This window comes from Rhinatrema bivittatum, chromosome 5, assembly GCF_901001135.1.
Source record: "Rhinatrema bivittatum chromosome 5, aRhiBiv1.1, whole genome shotgun sequence".
Taxonomy (NCBI): Eukaryota; Metazoa; Chordata; class Amphibia; order Gymnophiona; family Rhinatrematidae; genus Rhinatrema; species Rhinatrema bivittatum.
In genome coordinates, this window is record NC_042619.1 from 66,878,880 (window position 1) to 66,897,099 (window position 18,220).

The 18,220-nt window shown below is 50.5% G+C and overlaps 1 protein-coding gene across 1 annotated transcript in view; it reads left to right on the forward strand.

Annotated features, from left to right (window-relative positions):
• The window catches only part of DYNC2H1 (dynein cytoplasmic 2 heavy chain 1), a 1,848,033-nt gene that overhangs the window by 1,023,288 nt on the left and 806,525 nt on the right, over positions 1 to 18,220 (forward strand). Inside the window, exon 59 of the mRNA XM_029602426.1 lies at positions 16,656 to 16,777. Within this exon, the coding sequence (XP_029458286.1) occupies positions 16,656 to 16,777 (122 nt within the window). The remainder of the gene's footprint in view (positions 1 to 16,655; positions 16,778 to 18,220) is intronic.

Sequence of the window (18,220 nt, forward strand, 5' to 3'; positions counted from 1 at the left end):
TTTATCCTGAGCATGCAGAACTTGTCTCAGACTTGAGTTTAATGTTCTTTTGATAGGTTTCCTTATACAGATTTGATGGGATTCTGCATTAGTATGTTCATATCTGTGACCCCACGATTCTTTCCTACATGTGTCCTGATTACCTTTTAGGCTACAATCAAGTGAAGTCTGAACTGAGGATAGTCATTTTTGGCCTTTTAGCTGACACTGAGAAACTATACTGTTACAGGAAGATTAATGATGGAAGTTTGGGTACTTAATGTATATATTATATACCCTTGTAGGTTTTAGCCCAGTTGGTGAATGGATTAATTGGGCAATGTATATCAACAATAGTGCTACATACATCCACTCTGGCACTCACTCTGGCACAAATCTAAAGACTCTGAGATAATGTATATTTGTATTTTATTGAAAGTAAATGTGTATAGTTTCTTGTTACTGATTAATATAGATGAATATATATATATATATATATATATATATATATATATTTTTTTTTTTTTTTTTCTGAGGACAAGCAGGATGGCAGTCCTCACACATGGGTGGCATCATCGGATGGAGCCCATCCCGGAACTTTGATCTCAAAGATTCTAGAACTTTCAAACATGCCCTATTGAGTATGTGCAACTTTAGTTATTACCCTGCCCCCTAGGCAGAGTCCCTCAGTCTCTTTTTTTTCCACGGAGCCGTGTGGTCTTGGGAGCTGTGTGTGTCACAGTATTCAGCTTTGCTTTCTCTTCAAAGTTTTTGTAATGTGATTTTTTTCTAGAGCTGCAATTGTTTTTCCTTTCCTTTACCTTACAGTAATTTTATTTTCTTTCTTTTTTCCTCTTCTTTCCACTCTCTCCTAGCCTCATGGTTGGCCTGCAGCCTGGCAGAGTCAAATTATATCCCTTATTGAATAAATACTGCTCCTGTAGTTTAGTTTCTGTGTCCTCTCCTTGCTTTGTCTGTTTTGTACCTTTTTTGGATGCTGGCAGAACTGACAGAAAGCAGTCCGTGAGTGATCCGTATTGGCTACTGAGCATGGGGCTCTCCTGAGTTCTACCCGGGCAGCAATTACATGTCGCTTCACTGATCAATCGAGGGGATGGGAGAGCTCATCCTCCCCTCATTCTATGGAGCTAGTCTCCATGGGTAGGAGCCCTGGATGACGTAGCCCCTCTCCTACTTGCCTGTGATGGCAGTGCAGGCTCCTTGTGAGAGAGGGTGAGCAGGAGCCTGGGCAAGCAGCATTCATGCTGCATCTTTGATGCCATACCTTGCACACCCATGTAAGGTATGGCATGTCAATATCAGGACTGTGTCGGGGACCAGGACTGCCATTGATTGTTGTTGTCACCCTTGACACCATCGATGTACTGGGGCACCCTCAATCCTATCGAGTTGCATGACCACACTCAATGCCATAAGGGCCATCGACTGTGGGTGCCATTAGCTCCCTGCATGCTTTTGAATGTGCTGGCTGCATCTTCTATGCCATAGGTCTTGGCGCAATAGATGCATCGAGCACCATGGGCACTCAATGCACCAGAGAAATGGCATTGACTTGAGTGTCATTAAGCGCCATGGACCTTGATGTGGCAGGTTAGCAGCACTGACCTCTAGTGTTGCGGTCCAGACCACGTCTGGGACCAGGACTGCCATCGATCATTATGGTCACTCTTGACACTATTGGAGTTGCCCTTGCTGTCATCGACACCCTTGATGCCATCAAGCTAATTGGCCACTCTCGATGATATTGAGGTTCAGGGCCACCCTTGATGCCATTGAGCTGCAGGGCCGCCATGGAAGCCATTGGGTATGTTTCCCAGTAATGCCATTCTTTGCCGCTGTCAATGATATCAAACGCCATTGACAAGACACCGGGATCGTCATTGAGCACCCTGGTCGCCCTCGAGGCTATTGACCTCTGGGGCTCCTGAGAGCCCGCAAGTATTGCTGAAGCACTCGGGTGACAGAAATTTCAGGCCTTGGACCGGAGTCGCCATCGACCCAAGGCACCATGGAGCATCGAGGCATTTAGGGCACGTAGAGGTCTGGTGCCCACGAGGCCCTTTGCGGCGTCCAGATGGTGCACCAAGGGGCATTTTGATGTCCCATCACTGGCCTACAGCTGTCGGGCACCATGGTTGCTGATGATCTCGGGAGCCCTGAACTGCTGGGATCGTGGGCATCGGAGGTCCCGTTGGGCTTCGAGCACCATCAGTGCTGATGAGCGCTAGGGTTGCTGACTAGGCTATCATCAGTCATGGGTTCTGGCTTGGGACGCCGTCAAGCTTGCAGCATTGACGCCTTTGGGCTTATAGGTGACCCGAGTGGAACTGTTGATGGCGCTGGCAGTCATCAGTTCCTTTGGGCACCAATGCGACATGTCAGTGCCATGTTAGGATCGCAGAGCTTCTGCCTTCAGGAGCCACTGGTGTCCTCAGTTCCACCAGTCCATCGATGCCTTCGGGCACCTGGGTCTCCATCAGTGTGCAGCCCTAAAAATTTTCATACTTCAGTGTTAGTGAGTCATCAGTGGCTTTGGTTGCTGAGGGCCATGGGTGCCGCCAGGCTGTCAGCATCTGCAGGCACCTGGGGCACCATTGATGGCACAGTATACCTTCGCACTGCAAGCCTGCAGTGTGGTCAATTGCTGTCGAAGCCCTGGGCACAGCATTGTTTGGTGCCATTCATGAGATCTAGGCTTGGTGAGTGTGAGAGCTCTATGGGCAATATCGGCACCGTCATCACAGTGGGCACCAGTGGAAGTGGTCGGATGCAGCAGGATACTGTTGCAGAGCACCATGGGCACCATTGGTCACTGTGGACTTAGTTGCTGCCATTACATGATGGACAGGACAGCGAGCCATTCACAGAGCACTGCCCACCATCACGCCATAATCAGAGCCCCAGTGGTACTGAGGAGGCCGTCGTCACACTGTTCCTGTTGAATCTGTTAGGCGTAATACGACACTGGAGCGCAGAATGCGCATTTGAGTACGGCATGGTTATCTACTCCTCCAAGCGTCTCAGGCGCTGGTGGGCAGCATTCTCTCTGTTGGCACAGTACACAGCCATGCCAGGTTTCTGCTATCGTCACATCAAGATATCAGCTTCTTTGTCTGTTATGCACCATAGGGTGCTAGGGGTCATTGGCGAGGAGGGTGCCATCACACACTCTGTGATTGGTTTTTGGCAGTGCGCAACCACCAACTCTAATAGGTGGTGCTCGATCCTTGCTGTGCCATGGGATTCTACCAACCAATACGGCAAGTGAGTTCGTAGGTGTGCCACCATCTGCACTTTTAAAGCGGAGGGCACTACTCTTCCTGTTGCCCTCTAGGGTATGTCTGTATGTGTTTCCCTTGTGGTGAGCATAATAGGTTGTGCACTGCTGCCACTAGACTAGCCTAAGACTGCATTCCTGGTCGAACCCCTATGGTGGTGCATACCAGGAGAGTAGATTTGGGAGTCTTCCCCTCCCTCAGAAGAGGAATATGTCGTTTGACTCCTCCCATGTTATCTCATGATTGAATCCCTGTCATGGGAAAGCCCCTGGGGCTCTGTCCCTTGCAGGCCTATCACAAAAATGAAGCCTTGTTTCTTTTGAATCAGTGCATCTCCTTGTAGGCCCAGACTGGCAGACATTGGGGTATGGCAGCGGTGGTCACTGGACCATTTCTGCTGGTGTCCTTCCATTAATTACCTTGGTGGCCTACCCCATATGATTGTGGCTCTAAGTGGCAGATATGGTTGCTTAAGACCCTCATCCATCAGTGACTGTAACCCAGCTTTCATCTAGAGAGTTGGTGGGTTTTTTGGGATCAGGAGGCCCTGATCTCATTGCTTTCTTGTCTCTTCAGGAACTGGGAGATATGACTGGTTTTCTAGAGGGACTCTTATGGGTTGCCCCCTGGATGCTTTGTTGTCCATCCCTACAATATGTGAGGGATTACACTGCTTCTGACTGGCACTTGCTCTGTGTTCCCCACAGGATCTGAGAGCAGGTTGGACGATAGTGCTCTTCTTAGGTCATCCGAAGGCACAGCAGATCTATTTTGCAAGGGAGTTATTCCAGATTCAGTCTCCCCGTCATACTTGAGGTCTCCTCTTCTGGGTAGCTCCCTGGAGAAGATTAGAGGCTTCTCCTACATAGGAGTCACTTTTGATACCTGCTGAGCTCAATATGTGTTTTTCATGGAAGATCACTTTTTCTCCCAGGACAAGCAGGATGGTAGTCCTCACATGTGGGTGACGTCACTGGATGGAGCCCTATCACAGAAAAATTTTCTGTCAAAGTTTCTAGAACTTTTGACTGGCACACTGAGCATGCCCAGCATGCCATGATCCCTCAAGCCACAGAGGTCTCCCTTCAGTCTCTTTTTTTCCACGCTACAGTTTGCCTCGCGGTTAGGAGCTCTGTGAGAATTCTCACACAAATTTCCTCACGGAAAAATCTTAACAATTTCCTTAGAAAAATATTCCCTCATAGGGGTCTCCCATCGTTCGGTGAGTAAAATCACTATTCCCGGTTGATTCCTGCTCTCATCTTTTTCGGTGCCTGCAGGCTGTCGACCGATTTCGGGGCCTCAACCTCTGTCATTATAGCAACAGGTTTCCGAAAAAGTCCGGAATGCTCCCGAACCATGTCGATTACCGACCCACACAATGTCTGTGTGCTGTGCCTCGGCTCATCACACGACATCTCTACTTGCCCAAGTTGTGCCCAGATGACTCCGAAGGGTAGGCAGGCTCGCCTCAATAAGATGGAAACCCTGTTTAAAATTAAACTGACTCCATCAATGTCCACCCAGTCGTCACCGGCAGGACCATCAAAAAAGTTGGTCATTAAACCTCGCCGGGAGAACTAGGGCAGTGGTGACCGTCCGTCACCGACTCCGTCTAAGGCATCAACATCATCTACCTCGGCACTGGAGAAAGACTGGGCCGAGCACCGAGAGAAGCATCGACACCATCACTGACGTGAGTCTACTCCCAGTGTCTGCACCGACACCGCATCGGCCTCTATGGCAATCGAGTCACTTGCGAAGAGGACACGGGTAGAGGAGCTGTTAACACCTTCTCCAGGCAAACAACCAAGGTGATCCCCACCGACATCACTGCCGGGTACTGAGCCCCCACAGGTTCCTGCGGTGGTGCCTGTAACGCCTAGCTTGCCACCCCCTGTAGCTTCAATGTCTACACCAGCTTTCAGGGAGGAACTGGACGGTTTTATCTGCCAGGCAGTGCTGAATGCTTTCTGAGACCTACAGCCACTGGTACCGGCCCCCATACCGACACCGAAGCCATCGATTTTTGCACCGTTGCTAACCAGGCCAAATACACTCATTGGTGCCCTTCCAACGCGACCTGCGCCGCTGATGCCAAAGCAATCACTGCAGCCTGTGAAAGCCCCGATTCCCATTCCCGGGTCTTCAGACGATGAGGGCACAGATTCCAGTCCCATTTCACCGATGCCTGAACCGATGCCTGGTCCATCAGGGCTCTCGGGACTGAGAGGCCCACATCTTCCATCGATGCTTCCGGTGACTCCAAAACGTCCGTCTGTGCCACCGCACCATCCATCGAGGCCATCGAAGGATCCATTGGTGCCAATACATCCTACAGCACCAGCCTTCTTCCCTCCTTCAGGAACTCGACTAGAGACCTTTTCTGACACATGGGAAGATGTGGACACCGACACATCCACGGAGAATATTTTGTTGGAACCATCTCCTCCGGAGGAAAGTAGAAAATCACCCCCAGAAGACCTCTCCTTTGCTAATTTTATTAGGGAGATGTCAGAGACAATTCCCTTTGATCTTATTACAGAAGAGGACACAAGGCACAAAACATTGGAAGTTCTCCAATTTGTTGATGCTCTAAAGGAAGTTGTAGCCATCCCAGTACACGAGGTACTAGTAGATCTACAGCATCATCTCTGGGAACATCCTTGTGCTGTTCAGCCAGTGAATAAAAGAACAGATTGAACTTATCTGGTCCAGTAGGTCCCTGGATTCCACAAACCACAACTGCCCCATCAGTCAGTGGTAGTTGAATCTGCACAAAAGAAATCCAGAAGACTGCGACCACACTCTTCCACACCTCCTGGTAAAGATAAAAAATTTGTTGATGTATTAGGTTGCAAAATGTTTCAAGGTTCTATGCTAGTGTCACGAATAGCTGCATACCAACTGTGCATGACACAGTATCAAAGGAATCTACGAAAACAGGTTCCAGAAGTAGCCGATTCTCTTCCTCAACAGCAGCAAGACAGTCTCAATGCCATATTACATAAAGGCCTTGAGGCGGGTAAACATGAAGTTCGTGCTGCTTATGACTCCTTTGAGACAGCTTCTCGAATGTCAGTGACAGGAATCAGCACCAGGAGGAGGGCATAGCTAAAAGCCTCTGACTTGAGACCTGAAATCCAAGACAGACTTGCCGATTTAACATGCACCAGTGAAAATCTATTTGGTGACAAGATACAAGACGCAGTGGCTCAATTGAAAGACCACAATGAGACCCTGCGTCTCATTGTCTCATTGTCTCATTGTGACGCAGGGTCACAATGAGACCCTGCGTCACAGACAATACCAACCAATCACTACAATGTTTTACTTCTTGTTAAACTTTTTTTCCCTGTACGTACAGGATCAGTCCAGACGGTGGGTTATGTCCCCCGTCCAGCAGATGGAGTCAGAGTAAAGTTTTGAGGGTGCTGGTATATAAGCTGGTGCACCCTCCTAGATCCTCAGTATCTCTCTGACTCCAGCAGATGTGAGGAGGGGATCTCATGGTTTCCCCTATTTAGTGGTTTTCCGCTATACATTTACTGATTTTTTCTATCTTTCGTATGATGGATCAAGTTTGAAAAAAAAAAAAAAAAAGGAAGAAGGAAACTTTGTTCCTGTCAGAGGGAAGCAGGTTCCCTTGGCCCCTCTGCTGATCCTGCCATCAGGACTGTCTTACCTGCTCTGTTTGTCTCTCGCGCTCCTTGTATTCTTGAGGGGTAAGCTGGGGGAAGCGGGTTGTTTGGGGCTTGTGTTCCTTTCTTTCAGCACAGGTTCGGCGCAGCCTGAGGTGGATGCTGGTGGGGCCAGCCTCTCCCCTCCTTTCTCTCGCGGCGACGCGCCTCCCCCGCGGCCCTGCGACGTTCATTCCCTGGGGCCGCAGGCGGCAAGGAGGTCCCATTCCCCTGCCGCCCCCGGGGTTGAGGGTGTTTGGGTGGTGGTTGAGGGCACGGCGAGCCCGCTCTCCCCACGCCGCGATCGTCGTCTGCTGCGTGCTCGGGCTGCTGCGTCTGTTTCGGGCCTCGCGCGATGCAGCGTGCTCGTTGCCTGTCCTGCGGCGGTCCGAGTCACGGCGCCTCGAGGGACGGTCCGTGTGGTCGATGCCCCCCCGGGGGTGAAGCGGGCGCCGGCCCACCGACGACTTCGCCGCCGCGCTCGGAGCGCCGCGGCCCTCGAGGGATAGCCCCGCCCCCGTCTTTGGCGGGAGCGGCGGCCATCTTAGAGTTAGAGGGCAGCGTGGGCTCAGACACGGAGGAGCCGTCTGATGATTTTCTGCCTTCCGCGCTCCCGATCTTGGATTCGGGGCCTCTACCTTCCTCGGCCGGACCCTCCAGGGACCCCATGCCTCCGCCCTCGGCGGCGCCGCTCAGTTTTTCGGCGGATTTCGTGGTACTTATGCACCAGGCTTATTTGCAGAGCCTGACTCCTCAGGGGGGAGCAGTTCTCTCTCCTCCCCCCGCCAAGGCCCCCAGACCCTCGGGCGCTACGACATCGATACCGGGGGCCGTAGGGAGCGGCGCCACGGGGGCCCTGAGTATACCGCTGTTCCTAGGTGGCCCGTCGCCCTCGCCGGATCCGGGGGGCGACCCTTTGGCACAAGTGGATGATGATTCGGGCGTAACAGCACACCTGGAATGCGATGACCCACGGGTCCTTCGCATCTTTCGCAAGGAGGAATTGGCGGATCTCATCCCTCACGTTCTCAAGGAACTGGATCTCGACCCTCCCATTGAGCCACCGGGACCCCCGGCTCCTTCCGTAGCCTCCGCTACCTCTAAGGGTGACCCTGTCTTGGCAGGCCTGCGTCCCATAGCGAAGACCTTTCCCATTCACGATTCCTTTCTCCATCTTCTGGTGAGAGAGTGGGATAACCCGGAGGCGTCCCTTCGGGTCGGCAGGGCGATGGACAAGCTCTATCCTCTTCCGGGGGGACTTCCTGGACCTTCTTAGGGTCCCCAAGGTTGATTCAGCGGTGTCCGCCGTCACGAAGAGAACTACCATCCCGGTCACAGGGGGCACCGCGCTGCGAGATATACAGGATAGAAAGCTGGAGGTCGCCCTCAAGAAGATCTTCGAAGTCTCGGCGCTGGGGGTCCGGGCGGCTATCTGCAGTTCTCTGACTCAGAGAGCCGGGCTTAGATGGGTTCAACAGCTCCTCACCTCTCAACAGTTACCGCCCGAGGAGGCAGCCCAGGCAGACCGTCTGGAGGCGGTCATTGCTTACGGGGCAGATACCCTGCACGATCTGCTGAGGGTCCTGGCGAGGACCATGGCCTCGGCTGTTTCTGCCAGGCGCCTCCTGTGGCTCAGAAACTGGGCGGCGGACGCCTTCTCCAAGGCGAGTCTGGGAGCTCTGCCCTTCAAGGGCAGGTATCTCTTTGGAGAAGACCTCGATCAGATCATAAAAGACCCTGGGTGAAAATTTGGTCCACAGGTTGCCTGAGGACCGGCAGCGTGGTTTTCGATCGTCCTCTGGAACTCCCAGGAATCGCTACCGCGCCCAGAGGCGTTACCGAGGTTCCAGGCCGCAGGGACCTAGGACACCTTCCACCAGGTCGCAAACGTGGACGCGGCCCTTTCGGGGTCGCAGACCTGCCAGGGACTCCTCGGCACAGGGAGCCTCGGGCAAGCCTTCACAATGATGCCAGGCCAGTCCATTCCTCGCTGCCTCGGATTGGAGGTCGCATTGCTTTGTTTCGCGAGGAATGGACCAACATCACCACGGACCAATGGGTCCTGGACATCCTAAGCGACGGTTACGCGTTGGACTTTGTGCGGGCGCCCAGGGACCGCTTCATTTTCTCTCCCTGCGGGTCAAGTCTCAAGCGCCTGGGAGTGCAACACACGCTGGACAGGCTGTTGACCCTAGGAGCCATTTCGCCCGTCCCCTTAGGAGAGGTGGGCTCGGGGCATTATTCAATTTACTTCGTGGTTCCCAAAAAGGACAGATCCTTTCATCCCATACTGGACCTCAAGGAAATCAACAAGGTGCTCCGGGTCTCCAAGTTTCGCATGGAAACACTCCGCTCTGTGATTGCAGCGGTGCATCAAGGGGAGTTCTTGGCTTCCCTCGACCTCACGGAAGCGTATCTGCATATCCCGATCCACCCGGCCCATCACAGATTCCTTCGCTTCAAGATCTTGGGACAACATTTTCAGTTCCAGGCTCTGTCCTTCGGTCTGGCGACCGCGCCCAGAACCTTCACCAAGATTATGGTGGTGGTAGCGGCCGCTCTCCGGAAGGAGGGCATTTTGGTTCACCCTTACTTGGACGACTGGCTCATTCGTGCGAAGTCTCTGTCGCAGGGACGGGCGGCGGTCGACAGGGTGGTGTCCTTCCTACAGTCCCTTGGCTGGGTGGTGAACTTCAGCAAAAGCAACTTGCGGCCAGCCCAACAGTTGGATTTCCTGGGAGCGCGTTTCGACACGGCTCTGGGCAAGGTCTTCCTGCGTCCGGACAAGGCTCAATCTCTGCGGGATCAAATCATCCGGTTTGCGTCTCTTCCGACACACACGGCGTGGGATTATCTCCAAGTCCTAGGGTCCATGGCGTTCGCGATCAGCTTGGTGCCCTGGGCCTTCGCACACCTGCGGCCTCTACAAATGTCCTTGCTCTCGAGGTGGAAACCAGTCTCTCAGGACTACCAGGCGGTTCTCCCGCTCCCGCCGGCCGCCAGGGCCAGCTTGAGGTGGTGGCTGGATCCCAGGAACCTAGCTCAAGGCTGCTCCTTGGAAACGCCGGACTGGGTAGTGGTCACTACCGATGCCAGTCTGTCCGGTTGGGGAGCTGTGTGTCTCAGGAGCTCGGCTCAGGGCCGGTGGACAACGGACCAGTCAACCTGGTCAATCAACCGCCTGGAGACAAGGGCGGTTCGTCTGGCCCTCGTGCAGTTCCTGCCTCTGATCAGGGGTCGAGCGGTTCGAGTTCTCTCCGACAATGCGACGACGGTGGCGTACATCAACCGGCAAGGGGGCACCAAGAGCCGCCTGGTCGCGTGGGAGGCCGTGCGCCTGATGGCGTGGGCGGAGCGTTTCCTGGATCAATTGGCGGCGTCCCACATTGCCGGGGTGGACAACATTCAAGCAGACTTCCTGAGTCGTCAGGTTTTGGATCCGGGGGAGTGGTCTCTCTCCGACGGGGCGATGTCGCTCATCTCCCGCCGGTGGGGGACGCCGGCGATGGATCTCATGGCGTCCGCCGCCAACGCAAAAGCTCCTCGCTTCTTCAGCCGCAGACGGGAGCGCGGCGCGGAAGGCGTCGATGCTCTGGCTCTCCCCTGGCCCACTCAGATTCTACTCTATGTCTTTCCCCCCTGGCCACTGGTGGGAAAGGTGATCCGGAGGGTGGAGCGACACTGCGGTCAGGTCATCCTGGTGGCTCCGGAATGGCCGCGGCGCCCATGGTTCGCGGATCTGCTCGGCATGTCGGTGGACGGTCCACTTCGACTCGCGCACCTTCCACGTCTTCTGCATCAGGGCCCAGTATTTTTGGAGCAGGCGGAACCCTTCTGTCTTGCGGCGTGGCTTTTGAGAGGAGGGGGCTCCTGAACAAGGGCTACGCTATTCCCGTGGTGGACACACTCCTCAAGGCGCGTAAGGCGTCAACATCGGTCGCCTATGTGCGGGTTTGGAAGGTCTTTGAGGTTTGGTGCTCGGCGCGGGGTGCCCTCGCGACCGCGGCTTCACGACATCACATCCTGGCATTTTTGCAGGACGGGCTGGAGAAGGGTCTTTCCTACAATTCGCTTTGAGTGCAGAGGTCAGCCCTCGCGTCCTTGGCTCGCGCCTCAGGCAGGCCGGATCCGTCCTCCCATCCGGACATATCCCGGTTCCTCAGGGGAGTCAAGCACTTGCGGCCGCCGGTGCGTCCTCTCTGCTCCTCCTGGAGTCTCAACTTGGTACTACGTGCCCTGGGGGGGCTCCCCTCGAGCCTTTACGTCAGGCTTCCATCAAGGACGTCACCCTAAAGACGATCTTCCTGGTTGCTATAGCTTCAGCAAGGCATATCTCAGAGCTACAGGCGCTGTCGTGCAGGGAGCCCTTCCTGCGGTTCACGGACTCCGGGGTTTCTCTGCGAACGGTGCCCTCGTTCTTGCCTAAGGTGGTCTCCTCGTTTCACTTGAACCAGGTGGTGGAACTTCCAGCCTTCTCAGTGGACGCCCCTGCGGCGCTTCGGTGCCTGGATGTTAAACGAGCGATTCTTCGCTATTTGGAGGTGACGAATGAATTTCGGATATCCGATCATCTCTTTGTCCTTTGGTCCGGTGCTAGAAAGGGCCAACAGGCGTCAAAGACTACCATCGCGCGCTGGCTCAAGGAGGCGGTGGCTGCTGCTTATATTGGTTCCGGGAAGGATCCTCCGGCGGGCATCAAGGCGCACTCGTTGCGGGCCCAGGCCACTTCCCATGCAGAGTCTCAACTCGTCTCCATACAAGAAATCTGCCGGGCGGCGACTTGGAAGTCTCTCCACACTTTTTCCAGACACTACAGACTTCATGTACCAGTAGAGGAGGCTGGTTCATTTGGGGACAGGGTACTTCGAGCAGGGTTCTCAGGGACCCACCCGGTTTAGGGAAGCTTTGGTACATCCTACCGTCTGGACTGATCCTGTACGTACAGGGAAAAGAAAATTACTTCTTACCTGCTAATTTTCGTTCCTGTAGTACTAGGATCAGTCCAGACGCCCACCCGGTGTGAACCTGCTCGACTATTATCTCCTGTCCTTTTGTTCTCTGCTCTTCCCCTTCGGGGGTAGTTGTTATTTGTGTGTTGTTCTGTTTGACAGTTCTCATTGCACGTTGCATAAATTTGGTTAGCTGTCTAAGCTTTTGTTTGCATTTATGCTTGATCCATCATTCTTGCTCTGTCCAGTTCTCTGGCTTGGCTTTGATATTCTCGATACTGAGGATCTAGGAGGGTGCACCAGCTTATATACCAGCACCCTCAAAACTTTACTCTGACTCCATCTGCTGGACGGGGGACATAACCCACCGTCTGGACTGATCCTAGTACTACAGGAACGAAAATTAGCAGGTAAGAAGTAATTTTCTTATCTCTCCTCTAACTCTAATCCCAGTTAGAATAACCCCTGTTTTATTGTAACTTTTTCTTCTATGCACTTGTTATACTTTTGTAATGTATACTCTTACGTTTTAGCTATGTACGTTATAATGTATTGCTCACCCCTTGTTTTATGTAAACCGACATGATACGAACTTCCGTGAATGCCGGTATAGAAAAACACAAATAAATAAATAAATAAATAAATAAACTTATCAACAGTGACTACTGAGGCCCCTTCTTCTGCGAGAAGATCCACCAGAAGGGACCCAAAAAAAATGTTAATGCCCATGCAGATATTACCCACCTACATCTCACGTGCGGACAGCTAGGCAGTCTCAGAGAGCACATCCTCGACAGCCCAAAACATCCAGGTCTCAGGCACCCCCACAAACAGGCCAAGCATCTGGATTTTGAAACCTTTCTAGAGAACAGCAGCCGCTCCATAAATCCAGAACCAGATTTACCAGTAAGAGGTCGAATTTATCATTTCAAAACTAATTGGCTCAACATTACCACAGACCATTGGGTTATATCCATCATAATCCAGGGATACTGTCTAAACTTCCTCACATTACCCCTGGATTTACTGCCCAATCCTCTGTGGATGCAAAAAGATCACACAACTCTTCTAGAGTCAGAACTGTCCACCATCCTGGGCGCCAGGGCCGTGGAACCTGTTCCCTGGGCACAGCAGGGCAGAGGGTTCTATTCCCGCTATTTTCTCATTCCAAAGAAGTCAGGTGGCCTCCGCCCCATCTTAGACCTCCGCAATCTCAATAAATTTCTACGAAAAGAAAAATTCAGAATAGTGTCCTTGGGCACCATGCTTCCACTTCTGCAAAAAGGAGATTGGCTCTGTTCTCTGGATCTTCAAGATGCTTACGCTCACATTCCCATATTACCACATCACCGCAAATACCTGCGCTTCCTAGTGGGACATCAACACTTTCAGTATCAGGTCCTGCCATTCGGGCTTGCCTCGTCTCCCCATGTATTTACAAAGTGCCTGGCAGTGGCTGCTGTCCACCTACGCTGTTGGTCCAAGTTAAATATGAGTCAGCCTGTAGCTTGCTAATCACCCACATGAGGGGACTACCATCCTGCTTGTCCTGGGAGTAAGCAGAGTTGCTTACCTGTAACAGGTGTTCTCCAAGGACAGCAGGATGTAGTCCTCACGAAACCCACCCGCCACCCTGTGGAGTTGGGTCCGAAACGTTTTATTATTTTATTTTTTCGCTCGTACCTTTTGCTATAAATGAGACTGAAGGGAGACCCCTGTGGCTCGAGGGATCATGGCATGCTGGGCATGCTCAGTGTGGCAGTCAAAAGTTCTAGAAACTTTGACAGAAAAGATTTCCGTGATAGAGCTCCGTCCAGTGACGTCACCTACATGTGAGGGATACATCCTGCTGTCCTGGGAGAACACCTGTTACAGGTAAGCAACTCTGCTTTCCAGTCATTCTTGCCTGTGAGACAATACCTAAGTGAGGAGGGTTCTAGTCCATTTAATTGGCAGGTATGCCTTTCAACCTCTCACCATATCCAACCCTGAGGATGTTGGAGGACAAGGGACCCTGTAAAAGTGGTGCTGCTCTTTTGTTATGGAGATTTGCAAGTTATACTTCCCCATTTTGGGATAACCCTTTCTCTGGTTCATGCAACAATTGTTCCATTTGCTGGACTGCGTGCTTCCTTGGGGGAAGTATACGTAATCATGGCTGAGGTATTGATACTTAGTCCAGGTTGGTGGGCAGTCTGTTCCGAGATAAGACTGACCCTGTCCTGGTACCTTAGGGTTTCCAGGTCGATGAAGAAATCCTGTTCTGTGACTTGGTGGAGTGTTTCTGGATTTCTTCCCTGGGGGTTCATTTTCAGTTTCAGCTGTTCTTATCAAGCTGAAAGGTGTCCCCCAGAGGGGCAAGTCCCTATTGGAATCAGTATTGAGTTATTCAGTTTGGGTTGAGATATACAGCCTAGTGGCTTTTTCCTACCCCTGCAGCCCAGCGGTCTGCCTCATTGTATTCTTCGCTAATTCCAACTTCCAGTCGGAATGTTGGGGTGACGGAAAGAAAAGCTAGGGTATTTGTGGTATATCTTAGTGTATACTTGCAGGGAGTGATGCACTACCGTTTTCCTTGTTTTCACCAGGTTCTGGCCAGTACTGTCTTTAGCTTTTCATACTTCACTGGGTTGTCCAGAGTGCCTTCCTGCTCACCTGAGCTATCCTGTAAGCAGAATGGATAGGCCTAACCTTGACAGGGTGTAGTATGGGTGAGCTTCAAGCCTAGCTTCACTGCTCAGAAGTTTGGGCTAGTGATCCCATTTCAGGGATTGTCTTTCATCCCCTGACACACTTGATGTGACCTGCGTGGTCAGCTTTGTCTTGTACTTTGGTAGGTAGGGTCTGCCACAGACCCTACCATTGTGCTGATTCTTCTTTTAAGTGTTGCTTGGGTTTTTTGTGCGCACTCTGCCTGTCAGCCAAACATGGGGCATACTTCTACAAATGTAGAAATGCATTCTCTCCTACAGATGCCGGTGGACTGCGGTTTCTTTATGGAGGACTCTCTGGCCAAGAGTTCTCTTTCTTGCTTCTCTAAGCCTTTTGCTGTATCCAAGCAGTTCTAGACCTATTTTCGTTGGCAGGGGTTGCTGATCCGAAACCATGTTTGTAATATTTTCCATGAAGTATGTTTCTTGCTAGCATTCGCATCACTCCCCTGCCTTAGGCACTTCTGATATGCATTGATGTTTTGTGTTTCAGGTTCTATAAAAAGAAAACTGTAGAACAGACTAACTGTTTTCCCACATAGACCTTTTTTTGGGTCGGTTGCCTCACAGGAAAATGGGAGAGAGGTGGTGCTTTCAGCACTGTGCGATTTCCTGCTTTTCCTGCTCGGGCAGTCTATAGTTTGAGAATCACTCATATGACTGCCATCCTGCTTGTCCTTGGAGAATGTAGAGTTACATTCCTGTAACAGGTGTTCTTCGAGGACAGCAGGATGTCAGTCCTCACTAAACTCATCCATCTCCCCTGGGAGTTGATTTCTCCATGTATTAACTATATCATGGACTGAGGTACTCTGCCTAGGGGGCAGGGTGATAACTACAGATGCAAATACTCAGTAGAACATGTTTGAAAGTTCTAGAATCTTTGAGATTAAAGTTCTGGGCCAGGCTCCATCTGATGATGTCACTCATGTGCAAGGACTGATAGCCTGTTTTCCTCAGAGAACACCTGTTACAGGTAAGCAACTCTGCTTTTTCAGGTTTAGCTTCCCATTGCATTTAATATATGCCAAGCTAGTACCTAACTGCCTAGGTTCTTCCCATTACCCACTAACAAAATGAGGTGTCTTCTACCATGGCCAGTGATATAAGTCCCCCCAAATGCCTTTCTAATGCTGTGGTCTCCACCTCTCCTCTGCATAGTCTGCTCCTCTGGTCTCGAGTGATGGGGCTGACTGCTGCCAAAAGAGTGGCTTCAGCCCTAATGCTTTTATGTTGCTTTCCATGCAATGAACAGCAAAGACTATGGGTCTCTTGATTTATTGGTTGGGCCTGAACGAAAACCTATGCCCCCTTAAATGTCAGGGCGCTCAATTTGTTCCAGGTTATTTCTTTCAAAAGAGACCAGAATAGTTCATTGCTTCATACATTTTCTGATTTCTTCTTCCATACCATGGGGGTGTATCAAGGTGTTTCAATATGAGGCCATTTCTGATTGGTCCCTTATGATGATGTCTCTTGTTTGAACCAGTTTTTGCAACATCATCAGCCGATCGATATCTGGCAATTCATCTATGACTTCAGCCATGGCTATTTGCCTGGTTACAACTCGGCTGTATATTTGCAGTGTCCTCTTTCACCAAACAAATAAAAAAACAGAAATCATTGCAAAATTATCTCTTAACATGCAAAGTCCCCCCAAAATATAGTCTTCAGCTGGAAAGAAATAGAGGCCTTAAAATATGACCAGGATTTTAGGGGCTTTTGGTACATATATGAGACACCTCAGGGATTGCCTATCTTCCTGTCTCTTTCCTATCAATTAATTAGTCTCCTTCCAAAACTTACCATAACAGTACAATATGGAGGGGTTAGCTCTGTCACTCGATTCTCTTAGGTATCCAAAATCAGTTGGACATTAGCCATTATGAGAGGATTAATAAACTACATAAAAAAAAAATTGGTCTGGCTTCCTAATAGTGAATGTGCCAATGAAACAACCATGCATTCTGTCAGGACACGTAACATTCTAAAGCTAATTGTGTATTTATTTTTTAATTTTATTTTTTATTTTTTCAGACTGCTAAGCGAGCAAGTGCTGCAGCTGCTCCTCTTGCTGCTTGGGTCAAGGCTAACGTCCAGTATTCTCATGTCCTTGAAAAAATTCAACCTCTTGAAAATGAACAGGCAGTATTAGTATCGTAAGTGATATGCAAGTTTCAATTTTCAATTTATTATTTAAAATTACAGTTTACTTTTTTGTTTGAGATATGGCATTTACAAAATATCTCCTGTACCCTTTGTGATTCCAAAGGACAGCTTAGTAGACTGTCTTTGAAGAGATGCATGATTTATTATTTTCTCCCTGAACAAGCAAGACAAATCTAGCTGCATGAGTATGTGATGTCATTGTATGGTGTCAACATGGAACTTGCTCTCTGAAAGCTCAGCAAGACCAGAAATATTTCTGAACTTGTTTGGTATTCACTCACATCTGTCACTGTGCAAGTCTCCTCAATCCTTTTTTTTCTGCTAAAATGAAAGAACATTTTTTTTACTCTTGTTTTGGCTGTCACCATATTTTTCACATTTTTGTGATTTTTTTGTTCTTTTCTTTACATTTCTTTTTTAGTGATTTTTTAATATTTTCTTCTTGGTCCTCGACCTCTGTCCGTCCTTCCGCATCTGCCACTTCCCAGTGGCAGGTCCGAAAAGGCTATCGAGTGGCCGGAGTGCTACCCCAGATACCAGCATTGTGTTGCTGGGTCTCTTACCGATGCGTGCAGATTTGTCAGAGGTTAGGGCGGTGGCCAGCCTGCTCCTCCCATGCTTGGACACGTCTTGCCTGCCGTGGTGCTTCCATGGAGCTCCTCTCTGCAGTCGCGTCGTGGTCCAAGGGCACGCATCTCCCCAAAATCGGGAGCGCTCCCTCCCACAGATTCTAACAGTGAGTGAGCTTTAAGCTTTAGTAATCGATGTTCCCAACACACAGATTTTTAAAAATAAAGTAATATTGAGAACTCAAACTAAGATTGTTTCTTAATTCCATTTAAATCAATCTTTTGTGCTGCCAGTGTTTCTTTCTGAAACCACATTCCAACAAAGTTGAGCAGACTTCATACTTTAGATTGTAGAAGAGCTTTGTTGTTTTACTTAGGTTCAGGTCTTTCAGAAAATCTCAACTGTTCCTCTCATATGATCCAGTTATCCCAGGACAAGCAGGATGCTTGTCCTCACATATGGGTGACATCGGTAATGGAGCCCTATGTACGGAAAAACTTCTCTAAAAGTTTCCATGAAGCATTTGAATGGCACCGGAGTGCCTACTGAGCATGCCCAGCATGCCATGATATTCCCTGCCACAGGGGTCTCCCTTCAGTCTTCTTTTTTCCGCGAAGCCGTTAGCATCGCGGGCTAAATTGGAGTCCTGAGGTGATTTTCACCTATCTAAAAATTTGATATTTTTCGGAAAAAAATTACTTCCACCGCAGGGGTTTCCCACAGTATTATCAGCGGTAACTTTTTCCGTTTTCGGTTCCCGGCCGGGACCGATATTTTTTGGGTTATCGCCGTCGACGGCTGTCCGGCACCATGGCCTCCGGCTTTAAAAAATGCCCAAATTGTGTGAGGACAATGTCGATAAC